Source organism: Coffea arabica, chromosome 11e (genome assembly GCF_036785885.1).
Source record: "Coffea arabica cultivar ET-39 chromosome 11e, Coffea Arabica ET-39 HiFi, whole genome shotgun sequence".
Classification (NCBI taxonomy): Eukaryota; Viridiplantae; Streptophyta; class Magnoliopsida; order Gentianales; family Rubiaceae; genus Coffea; species Coffea arabica.
This window is the reverse complement of record NC_092331.1, coordinates 16,135,347-16,154,464: the sequence shown is the minus strand read 5'-3', so window position 1 is coordinate 16,154,464 and position 19,118 is coordinate 16,135,347. Positions and strand designations below refer to the sequence as shown.

Below are 19,118 nucleotides of genomic sequence, written 5' to 3'. Positions count from 1 at the left end.
ACAAATTTGGCTCAACTCAACTGAATTCAGACACAAAAACTTCGGATTAGTGGCTGAAAACTTTAAGGATCTTGGCTGAATTTTGGAAACCTAGGAAAGTTATTCTACCCGATGACTTAGATTGAAAAATTAATTCATCATGACTTTTAGCCAAAAATTTATATGTAATAAGAAATCATTAGTGTGAATGTGAAATACTTAAGTTTTGTTTATAAAGTATATGCTTTATAATTTCTTATATAATGATTGAATTTTTTTAATAAGAAATTAATGGTATGTATTTAACTGTAAAAATAAATTCTTTAGCACATTATTATCAAAATTTATATGCAGTAATAGGAGTAGAGAAGGAGGAAAAAAAATTTAAACATAATAAACAAAAAGAAGAGAAGAAGAAGCAGAAAGTGCCAAAAAAAAGGAGACAAATTTCCTTCAACTGTGAGCATTATTATCTTTTTATTATCCCAAAAATATGATTTTTGGCCATCAGAGGATAATTTATAGATTTCGCCAGTACAGGGAATCAATTGCTGCTTATGATTATAGGGGCAACTTGTATTTAAGCCTAAAATAAACGCGGACTAGTATTTTGACACAAAGAGTACGAAAGTCAACTAGTTGTGACTCTGACTGAGTTGACCATAGGTCAACCCACTTGTGAGTCATATTGCTTCAAGTTGGGATTTGGGAAATCGGGTGGAGACAGAGATAGTGCCGCTTCTTTCGCTTTCTTGTATGATCTTGTGAGAAGTGAAAAGGTTAGTGATCAGTATTAAAGATGAGTAAAACTTTCAATTCTGTTGATTATATCCTCAAGGTGCTGGAGGGGACATGGGGGAATGATGGTGATGATGCTGCTGAAGAAGAAGATGCATTTCGTGATCCATTTGAAAACCTCAAGGTTGAATTAAGACTACTGAGAACATTTCTCAAATACGTAGGAAATTGGAGGGACACTGATGACATGATTCAGGCTGACTTTTTGGTCCTTGATGCTGAATTTGAAGCTGCACTCTCTGTTGTCAAAAGGGATCTCAGCACTGCTTCTTATCAGAAAGGGTATGAAAGAAGTGCTGAATTCTTGGATTCTGCAATTGCTCAACTACAAGAAAAGATTACCTTTTTCAGGCGAAAAGTTATGAAAATCTATGAGTACGTGACCAACTATTCGTTCCAATCAGAGCCTCCTCCCCTGACCAAGTCTCGTCAATGGAATGAGTTCTTTGACTCTTTGGAGCAGAATCTCAAGGATCTTCTCCATGGGAAGTACAAGTTAATTGATCCTGTCTTGGTTAGAGAATTGATGGCCCTTGAAGAAAATGTCATACCCTTCAAAGAATTAGCATGGTGGAGCATTCGTGGTGCAGATTTTGTCGAGAGCGATGTTTTGGTGCAGTTTGCAGAGCTTGGTCTCCAGGCAGCACATCTTTCTTATTCTTGTTGGTGTGATAAGATGGATGATGAAAAGATTTCCCTGTTTACAGACAGGGTTGTGATGCTAAGTGATCTGCAAAAGAAGTTGAAGCTCAATACTCCACAAGTTGCAGATATTTATCTCAATGTTCTCAGAGGCATAAAGTCATACCCAGACTGGGCAAAGGCAGAAGTAGTTGATTACTTTGTTGATTTTCTTGTTCCTAAGAAGGATCAACAACTGGAAATAATCAATCAGGGATTTGTTGAATTCATATTATTTCTGTTGGATTCATGTGACGCGTTGTTCAATAAGGATGAGGTGCAGTTGCTCTTGAGGGATGTTGTCGTAGTGGCCATCCAGATTGGATCTATCGGCTGCTCAATGACCGAGAATATGGATGAAAAGAATGAGGTTGCACTGTATAAGTTGCATTCGAAAATGGAGCTTCTCAAGGCTGAGGCATTCCTCAGTGTGGTATTGAAACCAGAAGATGCAACAGTCTGTTATGAGGAGAGGATTGATGCTCATCGGGAGGGACTGAAATTGTTGAGAAAACTTCTGACAGATTCACCACAGGGAAAAACTGAAAGCAATAAGACAATCTGGATCCATATTTCAGCTTTGGCTAAGGAGGTAAGGTTTGCTGTTAGCTCATTGAAAGGCAAATCATTTGCACGCAGGCATCGTGATGTGCTTGAGGTGCTTAAAGTTTTCCTGACTGAGGCATTTTTCACGGAGCTACTTAATAGTCAACCTTATTCAGATTTAATGATTCATGATAGGGAGAACATTGAAACCATTTATGGGGGGCTAATATTGATCAGAACATTTCTAATGGGTCCAGGAGAGAAGAATGAGGAGCTCTTGTCTGGGGTTGTATCAGTATCTAAATTTGTAAGATCTCTCTATGACTCATTCCTTGCCAGCAACTTTAGAGAAGATTTGGTTGGGAATATAAATCTTTTACTCCCTAAGTTGGTAAAAAGGATTAAACCCCTCAGGGAAGAGATCAAAAATATTTATTTGCAACAACGAAGCTCAATGGATTATAACTTCCCCAGGACTAATGGAGTGGGATTTATGGACTTCCTCTTGGGAAATCTGGGAGTGCTTTACAGGAAAAAAGATCTGGGGAAGCGGTTTATTGATAAATTCGATTCTAATGCTTGCATGAAGCATTATGTTGAAGCCCTATCCAGACAGGTGAAGATCATGAGATCTCTTCTCAAGAATATAATTGAGCAGTATAATGAGCACTCAGACTTGAATGATCTCCGTTCATGCGTAATAGATATGGCATATGAGACAGAGTATTTTATTGACAAAATACTGGTTGGCGGTTGTGTTGAATGGTATCATGCACTATGGTTTTCTGATCTCATAGAGGAGTTTAAAGTCATAAAACTTCAGGCTTCAGCAATCTTTGATAAGATGTATAGTATTGAGGTCCATAATGTTGTGCATACTTCGGGAAGTTTAATCTCACCAGCTATTGTGCCCAATGTGGATGAAGTTGTGATTGATCTTGATGATCAGGCTGAACTGATTATGGATCGACTTACAAGTGGAACATTGCAACAACAAGTCGTTTCAATTGTTGGCATGCCTGGACTAGGTAAGACCACTCTGGCTAAAAAGGTATACAATGATCCTTCGATTACCTATCACTTCCATATTCGGGCATGGTGTTATATTTCTCAAGTGTATCGTAAAAGAGAATTGTTACTTAACATATTAAGTGACATTATGGAACTTACTAATGATGTTCTTGAACTGAGTGAGGATGATTTAGAGTTCAAGTTGTACCAATGTTTAAAGAACAGAAAGTACCTCATAGTTTTGGATGATTTGTGGAGCAGAGAGGCATGGAATGACTTAGAATTTTCACTTCCGGATGACAAAAATGGAAGCAGAATATTGATTACAAGTCGTCTTACTGATGTAGCTTTGACGACAAAATCTGATAGTATAGCTCATTCACTTCGTCTGTTTTCTGATGATGAAAGTTGGAATTTATTGCAGAAGAAGCTTTTCAATCGAAAAGATTGTCCTGATGAATTGGTGAACCTGGGAAAGAAAATAGCCAGAGGTTGTAAAGGTTTACCTCTTGCAGTTGTTGCAATATCTGGTCTCCTTCAGAGAACTGGCAAGAAGCAAGATTGGTGGGAAACAGTTGCGAGAACTTTAAGCTCATGCATTGCTGATGATCCAGAAATGAGGTGCATGGACATCTTAGAGCTAAGCTACTCACATTTGCCAACCTATCTGAAGCCATGCTTTCTGTACCTTGGAGCGTTCTTGAAGGATAGAGAAATTCCAGTTTCAAAGTTGACACGTCTGTGGATAGCTGAAGGTTTTGTACAGAATCCAGAGCTAGACAGTTTAGAACACCTGGCAGAGAAATACTTGAATGATCTAATTGGTAGAAGCCTAGTAATAGCTTCCAAAAGAAAGTCCAATGGTGGAGTCAAAACACGCCGTGTTCATGACATGCTGCGTGCTTTGTGCTTAGTTAGATGCAAAGAGCAAAACTTTTTGCATTCGATAACTGGGTATGATGAACTTTTTGCTTCTTCCCATGAGAATTTAGATTATGGTGTTGATCCTGGTTATTGTCATCCTTCAATTTCCATTACATACAAAAAATATCGGCTGTCTATTTGTTCAAGACGAAAGCATTTTGCTATGTCAATGCCTTCTGGGCCATGTGTGCGCTCTTTACTCTTTTTTGCCACCAATGATATGTATCCACGATGTCCTTACAACGTTGGCTTCATAACAGACAATTTTAAACTTCTCAGGGTGTTGGATTTAGAGTGCATCAACATGGGCCATTGTTTCCCTAGGGGATTGGAACATTTGGTTCATTTGAGGTATTTAGCTGTTTGTGGTGACTTAGACTCTATTCCAGCATCAATATCCTGCCTCTGGAATTTAGAAACTTTGCTTGTGAGGGGATTGAAAGGTAAAGTTGATCTGCCGCATACGTTTTGGAGCATGGTGAAGTTGAGACATGTGCATGTAAAGAGCTTTACTTCCTTTAGTTTCGTCAAAGAAGATTCATCTCAGTTAGATAATCTTGTTACTCTTTCCTCCCCAGTTCTCTTTTCTGGGGAGGAAACAGAGAAGTTGATGAGGCAGTTACCCCAACTCCAGAAACTGGGATGCATATTCTCAGAATCTAAAGTTGATACTGGTAAAGGCTATGGGTTCCCACTCTTGGGCTTTCTAACACAACTTGAAGCACTCAAGGTAACATATTCCGGAAGATTTTGTCATCCTCGTAAATTTGACTTCCCCTTGAATCTTAAAAAGTTGACTCTGTCAAAATTTTGCCTACCATGGGATTGTGTTTCAGAGATTGGGAGGTTACCCAACCTTGAGGTTCTCAAATTACTTTCTAGAGCCTTTGAGGGTGAAAGATGGAACATGAAAGAAGGAGAGTTCCTTAAGCTTAAATTTTTAAAACTTGACACTCTAAACATTGCTCAATGGAATGCCTCTGCTGATCACCTGCCCAAGCTGCAACAACTTGTGCTGCGGAATTGCAGGCACCTTGAGGAGGTTCCCTCTGGTTTTGCAGATATCCCTACATTGGTCATGATTGAGATGCAACTGTGTCGAAGCTCAGCCGAAGAGTCAGTCAGAATTCTGAAGGAGGAACAACTGGGATTGGGGATTGATGACTTAAAGGTCCTCATCAATTGTTGAGACTCAGGTTTCAGATTGTCTCAATCAAGTCAGTGGATGCTCACTTTGTAAATCTTCATCTTGCTATGTTTCAGCTTTGGAAAGTTTGCATCATTAGTTGACGACTAATTTGTTTGCCCTTTCCCATGGTCTCTAAAATTGTTTGGTGTAACACTTTTGTAGTTAATATTGTCTGTTCATCAGGCAGTTCAGTAAGAGGTAAAGTTTGTTTCAGTATAACAGAGCTGATTTCTGTGGTGCCTTGTTCATCAAGGTCATTGGACACCAAGAAAAATTTTATCAAAACAGGAAAAAGTAACTGAATAAAACAGAAAAGGTTTGGTAAATGAAAAAAGCCTTCCATGCAACAGCTTAATGGAACGAATGATGGCCAGAGATGAACCTTATATGTCGGGGGAAAGGACAAGGCCAAAAAAACAGAGAGATGGTCGGAAAGGATACTGGTTGGTTGCATTAACTGCTGATTTTTGGATTATTTGTTAACTGACCAGATCTCTTACCAGTAGGTCATGGAAATATTTTGTATTTTAGGTACTTCAAACAGCCCTTTTTCCCTTGTGCTTCCTGGTGGAAATGCAACTCTAAAAGTGGCAACTTGATAGAGCTTCTAATTAAAAACAAGAAAATGAGATATTTCCCAATTCAAAAGGACTCATTTTTCCAATTCAAAAGAACACGATGCCGCCGAAGGCTCATCCCAGTTACTAGAAAGGTCAAAATATCCGTAAAGAATCTGGTGCATGGATTGATTCTCTTCTCAAATTATCAAATCAGATCCTCAGTGCTATTTAATCAGTGACAACTTGATGCCACTCCTTCATCCGATACCAAGTGTCCAATTAATTTAAGATTAGATATTACGCGCTAATTTAAATTAACTGAACACTTGATATAATTTAAAAAGTGGCTTGCACTGAATTACCACCGAAAAAAGTGATAGTGAGGATTTCAATTCGTCAAATTATTTCACCTGTGATTGAGACATTTGGCCTCAATTATGATATATTCCACCTTTGAGGTGGAGAAATCTCAACTTGGCGATTTCAATTTCGCAGCCTACATACCAAAAATAGCTAATCATCCAACATATAGATAGCTTGGGTTGTTTTTCTCATGTCATTAGCTAGTAGTGGCATTTGAAGAACACATATGTTATGAACCTCTCCGATCTAGGTGCCTATTTCCAGAGCTTCCCCAGTGTTAATTCCTATCTCATCACAGCCAAACTTTGCACTGCTTGTCCGTGCGCAAGAACTCTAACGGCTAAAAGAACTGAAAGTATGTCTTACTTAGTCAACTTGATAGTACTTCTTTTGCATATGTAATCATATTCTCAATTTGGCTTTTCAGTTTTGTTTGAAAGAGCACCCGTAACAGCATAACCACCAGAAAATTGCTGTTAATATTCGCCATGATAGAAACTCAAGGTATAAAACGTTAGTTGCTCTATGATATGATGGTAGTTTTAGTGCAAGCTGTCAACTATGTGTCTAAGAGCTCTGTCTTTCTCAATCTCTGTGTAGTTGGAAGCTTCACTGTTGGAAGTTTGATGGCTTAGACCACTTAAATTTCTTTCCAAGAGAAGTGTTGGATATTTTAATAAAAATATCATTACTATTTTGAATTCATTCACATGTTTATATTTTGAATTCAAATGCAATAAGTTACAAATTCTTTAATGAATTTTCAGTTACAAAATCAACCATTCAAAAGGGTAACTTATGAGATTTATGCCTTGTATTTGTAACCTATGTAATGATTAGGTTTTAAGAATTTATTTAGTGAATTTTGACTATTATACAATGAACCTAGAATTTTTTAAATTTTGTAAATGAAAATATGACATATTTATTCCATTTAATGGTGATATTTTAATACTCCTAAAGTTTTAGCCTATAAATAGAGGCTACTATCAACTGAAAGCCAATCTAGATGATGTTAAAGGCATCCGGTATGGTTTAGTTATAAGTATAATTGATTCACTATGAGAGTAGATTTCACATACATTAGAAAATTACGCCATAATTAGCCAAAATAATAGCATTCACTTAACTGATAATGTCATTTTCAAGAGTAGTAAGGAATTCCATGCCTCTAGGAGTTTTCTAGAGTATTTTTGTTACTCTTATAGTGTGGATTTAATTTCTTGTACTTGTGATAGTCTAAATAATAAAAGAGTTCAAAAAACGTCGGTAATTGTCACTCTTCCCTGTGGGATTGACATCTAATACCCCTATGCTCAATAAACAAACTGTATACTTGCAGAAAAATCACATGTGGGTTATTAAGGATTTATAAATGTAAAACTTGACTGTAGATGAGCTAACTGTATATATATACCCCGCGCTCGTCATGTTTGGTTGAAGTAGATTTCAATTGAATTTGGACATGGGAGATTTGGCAATTGGGAAAATATCCTATGCGTGTTTTTCGTTGGACTCAAGGTTTTCATGCTCATAAGGAATCATCTTTGGTTCCGGTATGGGTTTTGCCACTAGCCTTACCGATTCATTACTTGGACAAGCAGTCGCTCTTTGCAATATTATCCCCAGTTGGAAAGCCCCTTTTTCTGGATTCAACAACTGTAGCAGGCATGCGTCCTAGTGTGGCTAGGATGTGTGTAGAGATTAATTTATTGAGGCCATTTTGTTCAAGAGTATAGGTGGCAGTCAAAGATGAGATACGTTTTTGGCATGCTATAAATATATTCATGTATAATTACCAATCATATGTACAATTACCAATCATTGTTTATGGTTCTGAGTCGACATGAGAGGTACCTCCCACTCGAATTGGTGTGGTACATGCTATCTCTCCGAGAACCAATTATAGTACTGAGACAGTATGAGAGGTACCTCTCACCCGAATTGGTGTGGTACATGTTATCGCTCAGAAAACCGCTTATAGCACTAAGATGGTATAAGAGGCACCTCCCACCCGAACAGAGTGTGGTACATGCATCCACTCAGAGCTTACAAGTTAAACATATTCATGTACAATTACCAATCATATGTACAATTACTAATCATATATGTTCATGTAACGAGTATCACATAATTAAAAGAGGGAGAGAACGAGAGCGATAAAGTATACCCTCGTCTCGGCAAGTTTATGTATCATATATTACACTTGTACACTAATCTATTTACTCTCCAAGTCACAAGTTCGAGCTAAATTAAAGAAATTTTTCTAGCTAAATCGTTAAAATAATGCTCAAGAGAGATCGAAAGTGGTTTTTGATTCAAGTCATGATAAGAAATCTCAAATCCAAAAGATAGTACCGTTTTCACTTTCGGCACGAAAATCGAGAAAAAAGGGTAAATGATTTTCATTTCCTAAAACTTTAAGTCTCATCGTGTCCAAACCTAAAAAGGCAAGGAGCATGCACATCATCCAAACTAATGGAGTTAAAAACTCGTTTAAAGTTCACTTATTTTCATAGAAAAATATCAAAATTAAGGTTCCAAAGTTCAAGTATGAAACTAGTGAAATTCACCAAGAATTATTCTAGTCAAAAGTATTTTTGGCATAAGAAACTAGGGTGCTGTTCATGATACGGTGGGGGATGTTGTGATGCTGCAGAGTGTTGCTGTAACTGAATGTCTGGAGGTGGAGTGCGCGGATGCGTTGCGACCTCCTGAGGTTGGGACGCTATCAGGAGAAGTGCGGGATGGTGATGTTTTTCTTCAGCAGTTTGGTCTGTCTGCTGCGGCGCTGGTGGAGGGGGCAGTTGAGGCGGCTGCTGATTCTATCATTCACACGCTGGCAGACCAAGTGATTCATGAACCTGAGGAGGTGTTGGAGGAGGCGGACACGGCAGCTTTGGGTTGTGAGAATGGGGGCCTAGCGGCTCCAATTCTGGTGGACCAGGTTTGGGTGGAGGTGGGGGATCAACAGGGAGCTATGGTTGCGAATCTCAACTTGTCACCTCGTAAGGCCAGCGTGGAAACAGGTTCGGCCTTGGGGGTTTCGCAGCAGGGGTTGGAGGGGTTGAGGGACTCTGGAAACTGGCATATGGTAGTGAGTCGTCGTGACAGGAAGAAGGGTGGTTCGCCCCCTCCTTATTTTCTAAGACCGCGCTCATGATTAAAGCCCTCTTCTGGAATGTTAGGGGCGTGGATAATGCCCTTACCATAGCTCGGTTGAGGAAGTTGAAGCGGATGCATAAGATCTCTTTGTTAGCTTTGTGCGAACCAAAGGTGGGTCGCGTGCGTCTTGATATTATTCGTCGAAAGTTAGGTTTCCCCCAGGCTTTCTCTAATGCGGAGAGCAGGTTGTGGGTGATGTTTGACCATGACTTCAGTTGCGACTTGTTGGCTACCTCGTCTCAGTTTTTGGCGCTGCGAGTGACTCACTCCGTCTTATGGAGTTCCTTTGTTGCGGTTTTTGTTCATGCCTCGTGTGTTACCCAAGAGCGTGAGGTGCTCTGGCGTCAGTTGGTGGGGGTCTGCCCACGAGGGGGTCCGGTGATAGTTCTAGGAGATTTCAATGTTATTACTGGTGCCAATGAAAAGAAAGGGGGGCGTCCTTTTTGTGCGCGGGAGTCGGACTCCTTCCTAGGCTTTATTGAGGATGCTGATTTGGCAGACTTGGGGTTCACTGGATCCCAGTTTACGTGGTGTAACAACCGGTGGGGCAGAGCCAGGGTTTGGAAGCGCTTAGATAGGGTTTTCGTTAACCAGGAGTGGTTGAACCTAGCGGTTACCACGTCGGTTGCCCATTTGAGTAGGGTTGCTTCAGATCACTCTCCTTTGTTAGTCTCTTGCTCTATGGCGAGGGGTGGGGTTCCTACCAGTTTTCGATTCCTTGATGTTTGGAGGTCGCATCCTGAGTTCCAGAGTGTGGTTAGGCAGGCATGGGAGGGGGAGGGGGAGGGGCGGCCGATTAAAGTCCTTCTCAGGAAGCTAAAAGCGGTAAAGCAGGCATTGCGCAGATGGAATAAAGAGGTTTTTGGGAATATATTTGATCGTGTGAGGGAGCATGAGGCTAAGGTCTCGGCTCTGGAATGCTCTTTAGAGGAGGGTCCATCGGAGGAAGGGCTATATCAGCTGGTACAGGCTCAGGGTGAACTCAAGCAATCGTTGCTTACCGATGCGGGCTTTTGGCGTCAAAAGGCATGCTTGCGGTGGTTTCGGGAGGGGGATGCCAATTCTAAGTTTTTCCATGCACAGGTGAAGCAGCGGAGGGCTCGCTCGTTTATACATCGGGTGAAAGATGGTGACGGAGTTTGGACGGAGGAGGCCGGCAGGATTGAGGATTTGGCGGTTGCTTTCTTTGAGGGCATTTTGTCACAGTCTGACCGGGGGCAGGTGGACCCATCTCTACTAAGGGTGATCCCGTCGATTATTACTGAACAGGATAATGAGAGTCTCCAACGGTTCCCCACAGAGGAGGAAATCAGGTCAGTCGTTTTCCAGATGGATGGTGAGAGTAGTTCTGGTCCAGATGGCTTCAAGGGGACTTTTTTCACGACTTGTTGGGAGATAGTGAAGGTGGATATTGTCAGGGCTGTTGTTGATTTTTTTGCAGGAGCGGAGCTACCCTGGGGCTATACGTCTACATGGTTGGCTTTGATTCCCAAGGTTCCCGGGGCTTCCTCTTTTTCAGAGTTTCGCCCGATTAGCTTGTGCAATTTTGTCAATAAAATCATTTTCAAGCTGTTAGCGAGGCGCTTGGAAAGCGTGCTGCCAAAGATAATTTCGTCGCAACAGAGTGGCTTTGTAAAGGGTCGGCAAATCTCAGACAATATTTTGCTGGCCTTAGAGATGTGCTCGGCGTTAGGAAAGAAGGTGCGGGGATCTAATGTTGCTCTCAAACTAGATATGGCCAAGGCATATGATCGGGTATCTTGGAATTTCCTCATCCAAGTTATGAGACGGTTTGGATTTGGGGAGCAATGGCTTGACATGGTTTGGAGGCTGATCTCGTCGTGTCATTTTTCGGTTCTGGTTAATGGGAAGCCTTGCGGATTCTTCCAATCCTCTCGTGGGTTGCGTCAAGGGGACCCTTTATCCCCGGCCCTATTTATTATTGCAGCTGAGGTTTTGTCTAGGCGCTTGAATGAGCTACCTCGAGACTCGAGGTTTGTCCCATTCTTGGTGTCGCGGGACTCTCCGCCGCTGACACATCTGGCCTATGCTGACGACGTCATCGTTTTCTGCAATGGTGGCAAGCGGTCTTTGGAGTGTGTCAGGGAGGTGCTACAGGGTTATCAGGAGGTGTCCGGGCAGCTGGTGAACATGGCGAAGAGCTGTTTTTTGGTTGGCAAGAAGACTTCGGTGGCTCGCAGGAAGATTATTGCTCACGTCACTGGTTTCTGTCCTAGATCTTTACCAGTCACGTACTTGGGATGCCCGTTGTTTGAGGGGTGACGAGTGAAAGCTTTATTTTCTGACTTGCTGACTAAAATTTCCCAACGGATTGCCTCCTGGCATGGTCGGTGGTTATCTATGAGTGCTCGGGCCCTATTGATTAAGCATGTTTTGTCGTCCATGCCTATTCATTTTCTTGCGGTGATAGAGCCCCCAAAGGGGGTGATTTCTGATCTGGAGCGGGTTTTGGCTAGGTTCTTTTGGGGTGAGACGGAGTTTGGAGCGAAGCGGCACTGGTCGAAGTGGGAGAATTTATGTTTTCCGGTGGATGAAGGAGGGGTTGGTTTTCGGTCTCTTCAGGCGATTGTGGAGGCTTTCTCCTGTAAGCTTTGGTGGATGTTTAGACATGGGCAATCTCTCTGGGCGCAGTTCATGACGGCTAGATATTTCGAGCCTCTGCATCCAAATCAAGATCCGTTTTCTGTCCAATTATCTGTTACGTGTAAACGTATGCTTAGCGCCCGTACAACCATGGAGCATTGGTTGTTGTGGGATCTCTCAAGAGGGGAGGTGGCTTTCTGGTGGGATAACTGGAGTGGGCTAGGCCCATTGGCGTGGAGGTTTCCTGAGGAGGCGTCGGATGCAAGGGTTACGGCTTTTTTACGAGAAGGGAGATGGGATTATTCGGCTTTGGCATCAGTGCCCGCAGTGATTAGGGATGCTGCCCAGGGATCCTTTTTCTGTTTTGGGTTGGACCCAGATACCCTAGTTTGGTTACGGGATCCTTCGGGAGTTTTCTCGATTAGGTCGGCATATCAACTTGTTCGCCCGGCTAGGGCTCGTTCCTGGGTTTCCTCTTTCTTTTGGCATTCCTTCATCCCACGTAAATTCTCTTTCTTTATGTGGCGTTTAGTGAACGGCCATTTGCCGATGGTTGACGTGCTCGAAAAGTTCCAAATTCATGGTCCTTCTAAATGTCACTGCTGTGTGCTTGGCCAGTTAGAGACGATGGAACATGTTTTCTTAACAGGGCAGCTAGCCTCTGCGACATGGGCGTTTTTTGAGCATTCTCTTGGATTATCGACATCGGCTGCCACGGTTCGCTCCCGGTGCGCCACTTGGTGGTTAGTCCCCGGGAAAGGTAAGGTTATACGCTGGTTAATGCGTATTCTCCCAATCCTCATTTTATGGTTTCTATGGCGGGCCAGGAATATGTCCAGGTTCGAGGGTCAAAAGATTGGCGGCTTGCAGGTTCGGGCTCTTATTGTACATGAGGTCAGAATGCTTGTCAGAGCCCATTTTCCGGGTATTACGGTGCTTGGTCAATGGGATGAACTTCTGAAGGCCCTGTCTGTGGTTCGGAGGGCTTTAACTTCAACGCCGGTCAGGTGGGCTTTCCCTCCGACGGGCTGCTTTAAGTTAAACACTGATGCTTGTGCCACGGAGCGTGGTAGCGGGGGCGGAGGGGTGATTAGGGATTCGTGTGGGAAGTTTATTGTTGCTTTTGCGAACTCCTTTGGTGGTGTGGACTCTTTGCAGGCGGAGGCCCGCGCTCTCCTCTTGGGGCTTCAATTGGGACGCCATGTAGGGGTCTCTCGGTTAATCGTAGAATCTGACTACCTGGTTCTGATTAAGTGTTTAAGGGGGGAATGGGGAGTCTCTGCGGGGATTCGGCCTATCGTTCGTGCTATCCGGGTGGGTGAGCCAAGCTCTCACCACTTCTGCCATTGCTATCGGGAGGGGAATACAGTGGCGGATTCGCTAGCTGCATATGGGGCCATGTCAGGTACTCGAGTTATTTTCACTAAGGGCTCACAGTTGCCAACTCGTACTAGGGGACTTTTGGCTTTGGATCTGCAAAATTTTTGTAACTTCCATTTTGCTTTTAGGGGCTAAGGTTTTCGCCTTAACCCAGGCTATGTTTTCAGTCTTTCATTAATGAAAAAGTGATTGATCCAAAAAAAAAAAAAAAAAACAAGAAAGTGGCACAACCAAGAAAATGCGTTAAGAGAGATTTAACCTTCGGAAACCAAGATTTGAAATGAAAGTTTAAAGTTCCAAAGGAACCATGTATTCAACCATGAAATTACACTTAAAACCGTCCAACAATTGCAAAGGAAGGTGGAAAGTTCTTAAAAGAGTAATTTGGTTGAAAACAGAAAATTTCCAATTTAGAGTGACACTACTTGAAAACATCGTATCTCGAGTTTCTTAAGTCCAAAAATTGAAAAATTTATACTGTTGGAAACTAGACTCAAAGCACTAAAAGTTCCTAGAAGATACTTTTCCAAGATTCTAAACGAAAAGCATTCATTTTTCAGCTCAAAATTTCAGTTCCAAGAAGACAGGTTTGAACCAGTCTTGGTTTTCCAGCCATCTTTGGAAATTTGGCAAAATTCACAAAAAGTGAATCAGCCCTTGAAATTTGTAACACAATAAGAGTTCCAAGCACAATAAATGGAACTAAATTCGGAGTTTTGAGCAACAAGATATAACAGTTCAAAGTCGGTTAATTTTCACTACATGAACAGTGAATTTCCAGATTTGAAGAGCCATCTTTGGAACAATATTTGGGTATCGAAATGGTCTTAAAATTACACCAAATTTGATACTTTTAAACTTTCATATGAGGACTACTTCTCTATCAAATTTCACACAAAAACTCACGTGGGAAGGTAGTTAACAAAACTACCAAAGTTTAAGAAATTCTCAAAACAAATCTGTCCTCTTGCTTTTCTTTCCTTTTTCAAACATTTTGCACCATGAAATCAGTCCCAATTCGGTTCATTTTTGAAACCAAGGCCCTATAAACATTTGATAAGCAATTGGTGAGTAATTGACATCAAAATTTTCGAAATAAAACATCTCACAACAAACTAGACCAGTCGGCCAACAAGAAGGAAAGGTTTCTTCTAGTTTTCCAGCTTTGTCACAGTTTGGAAATTGAACCAAATCTCACTCAATACAACTTGAAATTGAGAATGGTTGGTGGTGTTGAAACTAGGTTCAAAAGGCTACATTTCATCAAAACAAGTCGGTTCCAAAATCAGTTCACAATCGTCGACTCTTAAGAACCTTACGCGTTACAACCCAAGTCTAAAGTCATACCATCCCAAACATACAAGTTCATACAACACAAGTACGAACATGCAAGCCGAATATCTGAATCAGGGATTGCACTTTTCCAGCTTCAAGCAGCAATCCAAAGCATTAAGTACACCTAGCTTAGCGTATCTCCAATCCGATACATGACATAAGTAACATTAGACATTACAAACCGCAAAGCGAAGTCATAGTATTCATTTACATCCATAAGAAAGTCTAAGAAAATTGTAAAGCTCTCAATTTCCAGAACCTACCAAGGAAAACAAATATACACGGTGAGCCAATAGCTCGTGAGGCCAATAAAACACACATGCACGCACGTTGTTCAAGTAACAATCCCAATATTCAAGTAGAACGATAAGGTTCAAGTAAATTACAATTCAAGCGAGACAAATAAACAGAAACAATTCAATGATATAGGAGCTCTCAGGAGCTATTTTCCACTTGCTTCGCCACGGCTCGATCTGATACCCCCTCATGATGACACTCCGTCATCCGGGTGGGTATTATATCCGTAGAAACTTCACTTATTACTTCCTCCGGCCAACATTCCACCCTCTCAGATCCGTAACCAAACACGCACGAAAAGGGCGATACTCGTTGAGTATGCCGAACGAGATCTCAAGAGATCAAATTTTGATTGTTGAACACGCACGAAAAGGGCGATACTTCACGAGTATGCCGAACAAGATCTCAAAAGATCAAGTTATGTTTTGTTATTCCCTTGGCTTATCAAGCTTCTCGACCAAGCCCATGCTGGCTCGAGTTGCAAGACTAGCTAAGAGAAGATGGGCGTCCCCATAAGTCGAGGAGTTTCACTCCACCCGACAACACGTCACGCACGACACGCACGGCAAGCACAACACGCACGACAACACGACATGTACACGAAAACGGGTATATTTTAGCCGACGAGGTTCACTCAAATCGACTTCGAAAACCAAGTTAATACAAGTAAAGTTCAAGTAAAGGAGAGCGAGTGCGATAAAGTACACACTCGTCTCATCAAGCGATATTCACGTATATAAGCAGGTAAATCAAGTAAACACGACAAGTCATGCACTTGACACTCACAATTCAAGAGTAATTGAGCGAGAGAATCGTTAGTTGTCCTCTCCGGGATTCTCTTCAAGACTAGCTTGAGCACCTGAAGCAATTGACAAGTATTTTTCACTCATAATCACACATTAATCAAGGAAGGAGTTACACTCATCTAGACTTGTCACTACCTCAAATCAAGAACCTTAACCACTAAAAATAAAGGTTCAAAAGTGAGGTTTTATTAACACAAGGAAAAATAATTTCCTTCATGGAATCAAGTTTAAAGTGACCAATTATCATCAAGAAGGAATAACGGATTTTCAAAATTTCATTTTCGAAGAAATCGGCAAATTTCAGCTTTGCACGTCAAACTTAGAAAAATCAAATCTTGTATTCAATAGGTCTAAAATTGGAAAACGTGGTACCGTTGGAAACTACTTCCAGAGTACTAAAAGTTCCTAGAAGACACTTTTCCACGAGTGTAAGTGAAAGGCACTCAAATTTTTGACTCAAAGTTGGTAACTTGAATTACCAAAACAGATTTAAGTTGGTTTTTGGCCAACTTTGGAAATTCGGCAAAATTCACTTGTTTGGAACTAGCTTTTGAATTTGGTACTATTTTAGAGTCACAATCCAAGAGTATAACAAAATAAACGGAACGAGGAACGGAGTTTTGAATATTAAGATATGGCAACTCAAAGTTACCAAGATTCCCTTGTGAAACATGGGTTTTTTTCAAGCTCGAGTCATGAACTTTGATAATTTATTTGACCCATGGAACGGTTCTCGGAATAACATCATAATTAGCAGTATAATACTACCATATAAGGGTTGTCCCTCTACCAAATTTCATAGGAAAATATGCACGGGAAGCCACTTAACAAAATCACTCAAGTTTCCAAAATTTTAAGGCAAAGCTGCCTTGAATGTGAAAATTTCCTTTTCTAAACTTTTGATCCAGGAAAATCCTCTAAACATGGTTCATTTGCATAGAAAAGGTTTAAGCGTCATCCCAGAACAACATTTGTGGTGATTAACACCAAGAGATTTAATTTGCAAGTCTACACCGAGCCTTGCATCAAATCTGTCTAAAAATCAGGGTTTTCAAGGACAGAGCAGGTTTCCTATTTTGATCATAGATCACTCAAATTAACTCGGAATTTGGCATGGTTTATGGCGTTGGAAAAAACATTCATAGAGCTATAATTTCACAGAAGAAATCACTTTGAAATTCGGCACACAACTAGCTCGAATTCGAGCCACAAGTTGCAGCCTCATCATTTTGTTCTTGTAAAACAGAGAAACTGGACAGCCGACTTAAAATGTTTGGTTTGGCTCACATACATGGAACCAGAATGTGCATTTTATACCGTTGGAAAGGCTGGGATGTCTAGTTTCAAATGCCACTGACGGCACTTGATTTCGACATCGGAGCACAGAGTTATGGCTGAAATAAGAAAACTGGTCAGAGCATTACGAAAATAGTTTTCCAGATTTACTAGTTTCACGAAATTGATCCATTTGACCAACCAAACTTCAATATTTTTAAATGAAACTTTGTACACCATATCTTCAACATATAAGCATGATATACAAGTCATGAAACCCTCAAAATTTTGCAAAAAAGGGTGCGATTAAAACAGGGTAAATCTGAACATTTTTGAACTACACATCCCTTGAAGTCGAGACTAGCTAGGTATCATTAATTTACCCAATTAAACACTAAACTAGCATTATATCCATCATCAATCATTTCAACATCCATAAATCCAAGGGTGGGAGTTCATAGAGCCCACCATCAAAATTCTCCAACACGAAATAAAACAAATAACATGTAATTTTGGCAAATAATTCCACCACAATAAATCTGTCATCGCTAAACAGAATTCCAGCAGCTAATTGGTCATAAATCCAACTTGTTACTCGGCTAAAACATGATATTAAGTACTCAATTTCGGCATGCAATTACTTAGCTAGTCGATTAACATTTCCAGTTCAAGATTAAATTCAAACAACAGTTATAATCATCCCAAAATCCAGAAATTTGTGCAGCTCTTCCTCGGCTAAGCTAGTATGCGACAGATTTCTTGTTTCCTCTTATTATATTTTTTTTTCTTCTTTAGCCGAACTGATTAGCCTCATGCAAGACTTACACACCTAGTTATTAACTAGTTAATCATAGCTATCAGTTCAGATTACTCCAATTTAAACAAAATTAAAGCTGAAATTCGGAATCATCTCACGGCACATTCTATTTTCACCAAAACAGATTTTTTTCTTGCTCTTAATCTCATCAACGCACATAAACACGACATGCAAGTCTTAATCTCCTTGTTTTTACTTAGTTAATCCCAAATTCCTGCTCAGATTATCCCAGATTATCGAATCAAAGTTGCAAATTTCCAGCTCAACTCTCGGCAGCTCCCATTTGTAAGATTCAGGGTTTCCGATACTTTAATCCATCATCCAAGAGCTTGAACATCACATGCAAGCTTATAACAGCATCATCTACCCAAAATCAGCTACTCTAAAGCCGGAAATTACCTTGGTTTGAAGCTTAGCTCACGCAATAAGGTTCTGCAATTTTTTTCTCTCCTCTTGGCTGCTATCGCACTTGGTGTAGCTGGTCTGGCTCAGGGGTTGCAGCTGTGGTGTTTGTGGTTGGGTTAATCACAGCTGGTTGAAGGTGAGGAAGGGATGAAGCTCACGCACTGACTCTCTCCTTTCTCTCTCGGACAGTTGCAAAAGTTACAGCTTGCGCGGCATGCAACTCTTTCTCACTTTCTCACTTCACTCACAGCTTTACGGTTGGAGAAGGGAAGAAAGCTTTCGGTTGTTTATCTCTCGGTGTTAGCAAGCAGAGGAGTATGTAGTTGGTTCCTTTTCTTCCTTATTTGCTCTCGGGTCTTATTGCTTAGGAATAACAAGATTGTTTCTTTTCGGTGGCTAGTGGCAAGCAAGAACAAATAAGGCTAGTTTCTCTCGGTTTCCTTCCTTTTCTTTCCTTTCGAATCGCAGATCGCAGAATGCAACTCCCTCTCTTGCACCTCGTCGATGATAACAAGGCGAAGTAAATGTTGTGGTTGAAGCTGAGATAAGGTGGAGGTGATTTGCGGTGAGGGAGAGGTTGACTGTTTGGGAGGTTGTGTGTTGGAGTGGAGAAAATTGTATTGGCCGAATGGTTTGTGGTTGCATGGGAATTTTTAAGATAGTTGGGGGGGGGTAGTTTAGTCTTTTCACATCTCCTCCAAATTTCTACTCGAGTCCTCAATTCTAATCCAATTCCAAAGTTTACCCCAAAAGTAATTTAAACGCCTAATAATGCACTAATCTCGCTAAAGTTTGGTTATCGAAATTTTTATGTCTAAGTGCGTTTAATATACTTGTATCGATTTTATCTAAAATTTATCGGTTTCGTCTTAATGTGAAAATTCCTATTAAAATTTAACGTTATTAACTTACCTTAAAATTACTTATTGGAATTCAAATAATTTATTTTGAGGTAGTAAAATTAATCTGCTCAAGGAATATTA

General features: G+C 40.8%; 1 protein-coding gene across 2 annotated transcripts; it reads left to right on the top strand.

Annotated features, from left to right (window-relative positions):
- Positions 1-592: 592 nt before the first annotated feature.
- LOC113715596 (putative late blight resistance protein homolog R1A-4) lies at positions 593-5,347 on the top strand. Of its 2 annotated transcripts, none has more exons than XM_027239837.2 (2): positions 593-3,055; positions 3,440-5,347. In XM_027239837.2, exons 1-2 carry the CDS (start codon positions 779-781, stop codon positions 5,126-5,128), a joined length of 3,966 nt encoding a protein of 1,321 aa, XP_027095638.2. In that variant the 5' UTR covers positions 593-778; the 3' UTR covers positions 5,129-5,347. The 2 variants fall into 2 exon arrangements, with proteins under 2 accessions (XP_027095638.2, XP_071929105.1); XM_072073004.1 differs by having other exon boundaries at positions 593-4,669; positions 4,776-4,992.
- The last annotated feature ends 13,771 nt before the right edge of the window (positions 5,348-19,118 follow it).